Source organism: Rattus rattus, chromosome 8 (assembly GCF_011064425.1).
Source record: "Rattus rattus isolate New Zealand chromosome 8, Rrattus_CSIRO_v1, whole genome shotgun sequence".
NCBI classification, from domain to species: Eukaryota; Metazoa; Chordata; class Mammalia; order Rodentia; family Muridae; genus Rattus; species Rattus rattus.
In genome coordinates this window covers 31,595,750-31,607,259 of record NC_046161.1, presented here as the reverse complement: position 1 = coordinate 31,607,259, position 11,510 = coordinate 31,595,750, and the positions used below count along the sequence as shown (strand labels likewise).

At 36.6% G+C, this 11,510-nt stretch overlaps 1 protein-coding gene across 1 annotated transcript; it reads right to left on the bottom strand.

Moving 5' to 3' along the window:
- Window positions 1-6,351: 6,351 nt before the first annotated feature.
- Window positions 6,352-7,287, bottom strand: LOC116907673 (olfactory receptor 147-like). The gene has a single exon (XM_032910767.1). It carries the CDS (start codon window positions 7,276-7,278, stop codon window positions 6,352-6,354), a length of 927 nt encoding a protein of 308 aa, XP_032766658.1. The 5' UTR covers window positions 7,279-7,287.
- Window positions 7,288-11,510: the final 4,223 nt, after the last annotated feature.

The window sequence follows — 11,510 nt, the reverse complement described above, 5'->3', positions numbered from 1 at the left end:
GCACAGGGGGAAATTTACTAAACAGAACTCCAATGGCTTAGGCTCTAAGATCAAAAAAATGATAAATGGTACCTCATGAAACTAGAAAGCTTCTGTAAGGCAAAGGTTATAATCAATAAGACAAATTGGCAACCCACAGATTGGGGAAAAAATCTTCACTAACCCCACATCCAATAGAGGGTTAATATCCAAAATATATAAAGAATTCAAGAAGTTACCCACCAAGAAACCAAACAACCCAATCAAAACTAAACTAAACAGAACTAAATAGTAGATTCACAACAGAGGAATCTTGAATGGCTCAGAAGCACTTAAAGAAATGTTCAAAGTCCTTAGTGATCAAAGAAATGCAAATCAAAATGACCCCAAGATTCCACCGTTCACCCATCAGAATAGCTAATATCAACAACTCAGGTGATAGCACATGTTGGTGAGGATGTGGAGAAATAGGAATACTTCTCCATTGCTGGTGGGATTGCAAATTGGTTCAACCACTCTAGAAATCAATCTGGATGTTCCTCAGATAATTGGAAATAGATGTACCTGAAGATCCAGTTTGGGAGTATTTTATTAAGTATTTTTGCATCAGTGTTCATAAGAGAAATTGGTCTGAAATTTCTTCCTATGTTGATTTTTTGTGTGGTTTAACTATCAGGAACACTGTGGCATCATAGAATGAGTTGTCAATGTTTCTTCTGTTTCTATTTTGTGGAATAGTTTGAAGAATATTGGTATTAGGCCTGCTTTGGAAGTCTAGTCAAATTATGCACTAAAACCATCTGTCCCTTGTTTAGCTTTTGTTGTTGTTTTTTTCAGTTTTTTAGTTTGTTTTGTTGTTGTTGCTGTTGTTGTTGTTAATTTTTGTTTGTTTGTTTGATTGGGAGAGTTTTAACAACAGTTTCTATTTCCTTACCAGTTATAAGACTATTTAAATAGGTTGCCTGATCTTGATTTAACTTTAGTAAGTGGCATCTGTCTGGAAGATCATTCATTTTAATTTAAATATTCTATTTTTGTGATTCTAGGCTTTTGAAGAAAGACCTCTTGAGTTTTTTTTAATTTCTTTATTGTCCGTTGTTATATTTCCATTCTCATTTCTGCTTTTGGTACTATATATACTGTCTCTCTGCATTTTACTTAGTTTAGTTATGGGTTTGTCTATCTTGTTGATATTCTCAAAGAACCAGCTCTTGATTTCATTGATTCTTTATACTTTACTATTTTTTGTAATTGCTTTCTTTCAGCCTTAAGTTTGATTGTTTCCTACAGTCTACTCCTCTCCAGTGTGTTTGCTTTTTTAAAAAAATTTGAGTCCCTTTAAATTTCTAGTATGATATCTTTCCAATATCTTTATGGAGGCACTTAGTGCTATGAACTGTCCTCTTGTCACTGCTTTCATTGTGTCCCATAAATTTTGTTATTTTGGCCTTAATATTCATTGAATTCTAGAAAGTCTTTAATTTCTTTCTTTAATTTTTCCCTGACTGACTGATCATTGAGTATACAGTTGTTCAGTTTCCATGAGTTTGTAGGCTTTCTGTTATATTTGTTGTTTTTGAATTCCAGCTTTAATCCATGGTGGAATGATGAGATACAGCAAGTTATTTCAGTTTTCATCAATCTGTTGAGGCTTGCATGATTGCTTTTTGGTCAGTTTCGCAGAAGGCTCCATGAAGTGCTAAAAAGACGGTATATTCTTTGGCTATACATGAAAGGCTCAGTAGATATCTGCTAGGACCATATGATTCCGTTTTTGTCCAGATGACATGCCCATTGGTAAGAGTTAGCTGTTTACATCTCCCACTATTAGATTTGAGTTTTGATGTGTGATTTAAGCCTTAGTAGTGTTTTCATAGATAGACCTTAGGAAAGTATTGACATTATATAGTCCTCTTTCCAAACTGCTTTGTCCATTGTCCTGGTGCATCATAAGATGGGAATCTCTCAGGTTTTGGTTCTCATAGTTATTGCCCTAACTCTTTAGCTTCTCATATCCTTCTCCACATTCCTAACTCCACTTTTATTCCCTGTAATCTAGGTCATTCATCTGTTTCTCAAACTTCTATTATCCTTTATCTAGAATGATACAGATCTCTGCCATCTTAGTCTATTTCAAAACCTTGTCTAAACCCTATCTCATGGCGTTAAATTATGTTGGTCTTTTCTAAGCCATATTTTCTGTTTTTTTAACTTTTAATAAAATTTTTTGTGATTCAAACATCATGTGCTCCAGTATGATTCATACCTGCCTCTCTAACATTGTAATTTCACACCCCCCACCATGAAAAAAAACAAAGCACGTAAAATGTCTTGCCATGTCACAATGTGCCCCAGAATATTTGCCTTTGTACACACATCTTCACTTACAAATGTTCATTGCAATGAGTCTGTCTTCAATCTGGGCCTCCTCCCAGTTACCCTGCTGTTGCTCTGTGTGGTGCATTTCTGGCAGTTTGGATCAGCAAGACAAGCCCTTCCACATGCTTCAACATTTTATATATGGCGTAGCTTTTGAGGTTGGATTGCTCAAAGTCCTGAATCTGTTTCTGGGTGTCAGCTGAGCTGGTCAGCCTGCTGCCTCTCCAACAACAGTACCACCTAAAGGATCTCTCCAGCACAGCTCTGACTAGCCCTCCCCAGTGTTGCCACATCTAAGAGGTCAAGACAGCTATCCTGCTTTCATGGACTTGGGGCCTGCTGACCTTCACTGAGGCATCTAGAGCCAGCTATACTTTCTGTCCATTCCAGACATGGGGTTCACTCTCACAAGTGCTATAGCTGGAAAGGGGGTGAGCCAGTTTTCCTGCTTTCACAAATCTGTGATTGGCTCACCTGTGCCTTCATTATAAGCTCCATTATTTTACACAGTTTAAGACCATGCCTTACTTTCCCACATGCTACAGCCAGTGAGTGGCAAGGCTAGCTCTCCTGTTCCTATGACTTCCATACAGCTCTCCCAACTGCCCACGTGGCAAGGGTCAAGGGAGAAGAGGGTGTTATCCCAATCCCCACTTCACTGGCAGGGCCAGATAACTAGGATGCTCCACACTAAACCCAAATTGTAATTTCATTTATAAGACCCAACTAGAGATGTCAGACCCTGTTGATGACACTCAGTATGACATCAAAAACCTGACCAGAGACAAGCAGCCTGAAGCTAGGAGGTTACCTGGGCTGATTTCTTCAAGGAGACAGATTCTCTCATTTTCTTCCCTACTTGGTTTTTCTTCTAGTGGTATCTTCTGTCTTGACCATTTTTAAATGTATTCATTAGGTCTAGTGCTCTGGGTTGTAGGCAGGTTGTATCTGCCCATAGCCCTCTATTTGAAGTGAGAAATAGAATTAGTAATATTACTAGAAGAATGTCTGCATATATCAACCCAGTGAAGAGCTCAGACCCAGTAAATTGGAGGATATTCAAGAACGAACATTTTTGCTTCATTCATGATGTTGCTGTTTGAGAAAAATCTAACACCCAAAAGACCTGTTATTTAGCCTTTTTAAAATAGAGCAAAAAGTTACTGAATATAATAAATGAAACCTGATTTATAGAGCCTGGATTGAGAAATAAAATTATTAGTCTTTTATTGACATCTTTGATTGTCATTGCCTCTTTAATGTTATTTCTCAAATTTTACTGCTGGCTCAGGTAGTACAGTAAAGAACATTGCAAAGGTAAAAGAGAAGTTTACCACTTGTAAAGCTTTCATTTTTAATACTTGTATATAAGTGCATGTAGATACAGTTTTATATCTTCATAAAATGCATTGCTTTAAAACTCTCTCTTCCATTAACTCAGGTTTTATGATTTTGTGCTCATCTATTATTTTTATTTATAGGACAAAATTTATCAAACAAATACCCATCCCAAAGTTAAATACCTTAGAGAACTGTTGTTGCCAACTTATTGGTTTATACCACATAGTTGCCTTAATCAAGATGGTGGTGAGGTCACATAAGTGTTATTTCAAAACATCTATTTAAGAAAAACAAGAGTTAAATCCAATTTACATATATGGTGTTGTAGTAAATGATTGTTACCTAAGTATAAATTTTCAATTATCAACACTTTTATTATAAGTCTCAGTTAACTTTTTGTAACAAATTTTGCAAATTTTACCCATAGACAATGAACTTAAAAAGGAGTTAACACAATACTCTTAAAAATCTTGAGATAAAGTTCATATGTCAGCAAAAGTCTTACTAAATTAAATGAAACCAATAAAGAGATAGATAGAAAGATAGTTACATTCATAGGTACATAGATAGATACATAAATACATATATAGGCAGATAGGTATACGTGATAGATAGATAGATAGATAGATAGATAGATAGATAGATAGATAGATAGATAGATAGATAGATAGAAAGATAGATAGAAATAGATATGAGGAGTAGCAATAATCCTAATTGAAATTGTTCTACCTTTTACCTATTTTAAAGCACACAGTGTATTCTGCTGTGCTTTTGTGTTTTTCTCTCATTGTAATGAAGCCATGTGGCACAACTGACACAGGACAGAGTTTGGGAGGAATCACTTAAATAATCATTATTGGAACTGGGTAGAGATGGTGCCACTACACTAGCATTTCAATAAAGTAGAGTAGCATAAAACAACACTTTAATATTATCCATATCTAACATATCCCTGGATTCCTGCAGTCAAAGATTTTCATGATGTTTTAATAATCTCAAGAGCAATAAGCAACATAAGAAGCAATCCACCCAACACTACACATTCATGAGTATGCAGGAAAATGCAGGTCTACCAAGCAGAAGCTTATAAAGACAGAACATTCGTGAAGTCAGAGGACACCATAAAAGAACAAATATTTGGTGGCCACCTTCTTTCGTATACACAGTAGCCGAGTTTCATCCCATCTTTTCTGTGGTTCCCTCCAGAACAGAACCTCCCAATTTATCAGAAGCCATGGCAGGAGCCCTCATGGAACAAAGCAATGAAGGTAAGCAGTCTCCAGGCTGAACCTCCTACTTGAAAATTAAGTCCAGATCCACTTTTCCCTCAAATCCACTAAAGGTATGCTACAAACAGGGTTCTTAACTACACAGCTGAAGGCTGTTAAGTACACATAATCTAGGCATAGAGAAACTACTAATGGTTTGCACAAGCACTGGGACACATTAACCTATCTCAGGCCCCAAAGTGGAAGCAGGTAGTGCCCCAAGGCATATTACAAAAAAACTGGCAGTTCCGGCTGAACACCCATATATCATTGGGACATCAGAATATTATAGGCCTGGGGTTCTCATCAGTCTGACAAAGAGAAGAAAGCTTTTATTCAGATAGTGTTTGGCCAGGGCTATTTTTGGGACTCAGGATTTCAGTGATGTAGCACAAAGGCACAAAAGACAGGGGTTTCTAAAGGCAGTTTAAAACATACAGTTGCATCCCATCTATGTGCAGACATACATCCGGAAATCAGGAGATTGCATTAGTTTACACACGTGTGTCTTTGCCTAAGTACAACCATGTCTTAGTCAATTTAGAAAACTTATGTCAGCAGTTTTCCTGGTTTTCTGGAGAAAACTTTGTTTACAAAAGCAGAAGCAATGATTCACATTGTGCCCATATTTGTGATAAACAGCAGTTTCTTTAAAATTGTAAAAGAATGATCCCTTAACATTCAGTAGGTTTCCATCTGTCTTGGCTCTATTGTGGCTTTCAGGCTAAAGACAATTTTGTTTCATAGATCTCTTGATCACCATAAGTCAAACTTAAAACATAAACTTATCCATCACATAGGAAACTTGGTTAGTCAAATTCTTTCCAATGAAGACATACTAGGTCCTTATATTCACATACCCGCCCTTAGGTCAATGAGGGGAAAACCTACTATAGGAGAGGACTGGAATCAAAACACACTCAACTTTTTAGCAAACAGCTTTAAGACAATGAGAAAAGGCTAGAGAGAAAAAGGCATTCATTTCTCTTCTTTATCTTAGTCTTTTGAAAAACAAAAGGAGCCTTTATAATGAAATCTCCTTCAATTCATCCCAGAAGTTTACTTCAAATTAGTTTACTTTACAAATTACTGAGACACTGTCTCTGAGAGAGACACATGAAACTTGTAAATGTAACTTGTTTACAGTGGTGATTGAGATGTTCCTCAGTGATAGGACACTTGCCCAGCATGAAAGAAAGTAGGGTTATGATGTCCCTAAATCACATGACAAAATAATAAAATAGACATGCATAATTAAATAAATCTTTTGAATTTCCAGTTTCTGAATATATTATCACCCAATTACCTACTACTCCAATCAATCCTTTGAAAATGTAAACCTCAAAGACCATAAGACTTTAGTTCCATAGCAAATAGATTCTACTTATGTAAAACTCCTTTTCATCGTTTTTCTCATTGCAAGGTGGACATCCTTATTCCTTATACTGTAGATAAAAGGATTCAGCATTGGACCAACAATGGTATAAAAGATGGTAGATACTTTATCATCATCCACAGATGCACTAGAAGGCTTAAGATACATGAACGCTGCAGCTCCAAAGAAAAAAGAAACAGCTATGACATGGGAGCCACAGGTACTGAAGGCTTTTGACCTACCTTCTGCAGAATGGATGCTGAGGATGTTGGAAAGGATCAAGGTATAAGAAACAAAGAGAGTCAGGCTAGGCACTATCACATTGACACCCACAACAATAAAAACTACCAGCTCATTGATGGAGGTGCTTGTGCAGGAGAGTTTAAGGAGAGGAAGTACATCACATACATAGTGATTGATGATGTTGCCATCACAGAAGTCGAGTCTCAGCATGCAAACTATGTGAGCCATGGAACCCAGAAAGCCCATCACATATACACCCATCGTCATCAGGAGGCAGACCTGGCGAGACATGGTGACCTGGTAAAGCAGGGGCTTACAAATGGCAGCATATCTGTCATAGGCCATTGCTGTCAAAATGTAGCATTCATCAATAACAAAAAAGGCAAAGAAAAAGAGTTGAGTCATGCACTCAGCATGAGAGATGATGTTCTGCTTCACAAAACTCACCAGCATTCTGGGGGTTATGACAGTGGAGTAGCAGAGATCTGTGAAGGAAAGGTTGAAAAGAAAGTAGTACATGGGGGTTTGCAGATGAGGACTCAAAACAATCAGAAAAATCAAGCCCAGGTTCCCCACCACAGAGACCACATAGATTCCCAAGAAGAGGAAGAAGATAGGCAGCTGGAGTTCAGGTTGCTGTGTCAAGCCCAGCAGGATGAATTCTTTCACTGAAGATGTATTTCCTAAAGCCATTCTTCCCTAGGTGATATCTGTAGGAACAGTAATAGTTGTAACATTAAAATGGAATTCCAGCATCCTTCAACCTACATTAATATGAGACTAAGAACCAGAATAGAAGGATAAATTCAAGCTCACAATTCTCTGTTCCTTTCTTTACTACATTATATAGGAGTTATAGTACAGAACTAACTATAAATGCATTGAAGCCATTTACTCAGGAATAATATTAAGACAAACAATGATTATCATTGCCTCTATAGCATCCTGATTCTACTTCTACCTTGAACATCCTTCTACTGCATGCTTAGTGTTAATCTCAAAAGAGAAAAGATAAGGCACATCAAAGGCTTACTGCATTGCTCAGTTGTAGTTAGAGACAAGAAAATCATGCATCTATCCAATCTAATGCACACCTTTGTACTTTTATACCTGAGGACTGTCTATAATAACCCTCCTGTTCTCTCACAGGAGGGAAAGTACAAGTGGTATGGAAGAGCTATGAAGGTGACTAGTACAGAATTATATTTTCTGTTGTTACTAGATTTAGCTTTTTGGATGTGAGAGAAATTAATTTTGAACCAAGGAAACCAGAGCTTTTATTCGTCCAGGTACTAAGGTGTCATGAATTCTGGATCATGATTTTTGGTAGCAGCTTTTCCTTCAATGCCCTCTTTATAATAGGTTGATAAATGTCATCTATTGATGTCACAAGAGCCACCTGGTAAGGACTCAAGAGGATTTTACAATTTTTGTATTCCTAGGGACCTGATTAAAAATTGAGAGGCTTATGTTTCCCAGGTATTTTCCCAAGAGATTAGGATTTTTCGCTATGGTACTTTCAAATTAGTTCAATAGTAATGACATTGGCTTATCTAGATAGATGTATGTAACTTTGTTTTGTTTCATAGTTTAAAATTTTATACACTTATACAATGTATTTTGATGAAGTTCATCCCTGATGTCCTTCCCCCCACTTCCTCCCCCATTCTCCTGTCATTATTTATTCCCCAATTCATGCGTTCTTTTCAATTTTTTACCACTCGGAGTCTATTAACTACTACCTTTATGTATGTGTATATCTTAAGTAGCTGATGAGGACTGCATCTGAAATTGACCATGTTTTCAAAGTATGAATCAACTGCCCTTAGTTCCTCATCTAGAGGTTGAATTCATAACCATATCTGACCTCCCTCCATTCTTGGATCTTATCAGGCTTGGTGTTACCCAGCTCTTAACGCTTACAATTGTTACAGCTGTGAGTTCCATGAGAATATCCTGAAAACATTGTTTTCATGTAGTGATATTTTATCTCTAGCGCTTACAACCTTTCCACCCCTACTTCCCAAATGATTCCTGAGATGTGAGTGAAGGTGATTGATGTGGAGTTCCATTGTAGGACTAGACACTGACCTTCTCTTATACTCTTCTCTTGACTATCTATAGATATCTGGGTATATTTCAATTTATTGCTAAAAGAGACATCTCTAAAGAAGCCTGAGAGATGCACCAGTCTATCAGTATAATGGAAAAGCATTAGGAATCAAATACTATATCCATATCAGGTAACAGCCTTAGATATTTTCCTATGACCTATGAAACTCATCTAGCCTGAGCAGTTGGCTCCAATAAGCAGGCTAGAAGTAAATTTTGTCTGTGGAGCAAGCCTGAAATCCAATCCAAATGTTGTTGGTTACTCCTATAACACTAAAGTCAACAGTGTACAGTGAGTATGTCCTTCCAGGTCAGTCACTACTGTAGCTTTCATGACTCACATTTGAGTAAAACTGAGCATTATGTTTCTCCTTTGATAGCAAGTATAGACTTTTAGCATTATAAGTTTGAACAATACCAGGTTAGTCTCTCAACTCTGTACATAAGCTAAGAACAACTTTCAAAAAAATGACACACTGCTATCTCTGTTAATCATTCAGAATCATTGAGAAACAGGTACAATAAAAGGTTTAGTTTCTCACTAACCTTCAAAGCATGCTGAGGGCAATGAGTGCTTATGATGAGTTTAAGTAATACAAGTAGAATTATCCTAACTTCTTTTTGGGTCTGCATGTTTGAATTGATCGTCTGGACTCTGGAATTATGTATAGATGGACATAATTTGTTTTCATTTGAAATTAACAAAAGATATAAATCCAAGAACAAAGCATATGTGGGCATAGAAATTTTTTTCTTTAACATTCTAGACAATAGACTAGTAGGTAGATACAAGCTTATTGTGCCAATGTTATGACTGGATTATATGGTGTCGTCTTCAAAAGGACCTAATCAGCAAGTTTGGGGATGATGGGACACTACTAGCAAACAAGTCCCAAAAGATAGCTCATTCCTGGTTCTGGGTTTTTCTGGCCTATGATGTTGAAGAGAAACACATTCTCTACCAATGATAGGGCAACTCCATTTAAACTCTTTTTATACATAAATATATTTCAGGAAGCTTGTATAGTAAAATGACTTTCCTCACAGGTTAGCATTAGTTAACCCTCCTCACACTCGCACCTCTAATCGGACATTCTGTCTACTGTCACACCTAGCCCTTCCTGCTCCCTTATTCTTCATTCTTCCTTCACATCTCTGGGGTTCCAGTTTCACATACATTTTATTACTGCCACTTTAGGCACTCTCCAAAAAGAAAAGCATGAAAACCTATCTAATATACTATGGATTCTCCATACTTTCTATCACAAGATGAAATCTTATGTGCTTCTTTACAATGTCTTCTTTCATAGATATCACACATACTTCTTCTCCAGGTCCATAACATGGACCTTAGCTGTTTTCTTCAGTGCTAATTAGCTAATAAAGCACTGAAAGCAATCAAATTTCACATATCCATGGGATGATCTATAAATATGTAGAGAAGAATGGATAAATGACTATCTCGTCCCAGCCCTCTATGAAATCATACTGAATATAACACAGAACATTTCCTCATAGGAAAATATTTATAGAGTGTCAATGCTTTTATTTATAGGCAAGAATGTGTACAAGTATCACATTCATAAGACATGTAGAGCCAATGCTTATTTTCAAAGTTCATCAAATTGGACTTCAGATCAGAGTTCCTGAGCTCAGAAGGTAGGACAGACATACAGACAGAAAGGAAAGAAGGAAGGAAAGAGGGAAGCAATAGCTTAAATCCCCAAATGCCGTCCTCATTTTCTGAAAATACTGAGAATCCCAATGCTTTTCTTTGACACACATGTTACATAGACTCAGATCACAGGAAAATTTGTAATAGTGGATTATAGTAAAAACTCAAATGCCAAAATGAATTTTCTATTCCTTTTGTAATGCATTGGGAGGTGTTTTTTTTTTACTCTTTTGTCATGCATAATCAAAACCATTTCAGGACTTAGATTAATATGGCGTGGGAGAACAGAAAAAAATGACTAACACTAGAGAGAGGGGACAAGGGTGAATTACAACAGACACTGCGTGGGAATAGGAGAAAACCTGGGGGAAAAGGGAGAGAGGGAAAGAAGATCATGAAAAAGGGGGAAGAAACAATGAAAAAAAAGAAGGTTCCTGAATTAAGAGTAATGTTGTGAGACGTTCTGATAAACACATAACGGAGGCATTGCATTAAAGTGTCCAGCAAGATTTCTCATTAAAGGGGGATGTTGGCCCAGAAACCAGGAAAGTGAATAACAATCGAAATGTAAATAAGAAATACTCAATAAAGAGTATTGAGTATTAGAGTATTAGAGTGGGCACCATTCTCTTTTCTCTGAATTTAATAGATTGCTTAAGTTTCTCTCCATTTAATTTTATATTTGCTTCTGTGATGCTGTAAATTACTTTTATAATATAAAATTCTCCAAGGACTTTCAATATGGTGGTGTGTTGGATATTGTCAAAGGCTTCATCAGCATCTAATGAGATGATTATGTGATTCGTTTCCTTCAGTTTGTTTATATGCTGTATTACATTGATGAATTTTCATATATTTAACCATCCCTGCATCCCTGAGATAAACCCCATTGATCATGATTTTTGGTGTGTTCTTGGATTCTGTCTGTGAATATTTTATTGAGTACTTTTACATCAATGTTCATAAGAGAAATGGGTTTGAAATTTTCTTTCTTTGTTGACTCTTTATGTGGTTTACATATCAGAATGACTGGTGCATTATACAATGAGTTTGGACATGTTTCTTCAGTTTCTGTTTTGTGGAATAGTTTGAAGAGTGTTGGCATTATCACTTTTTTGAAAGTCTGATAGAATTATGT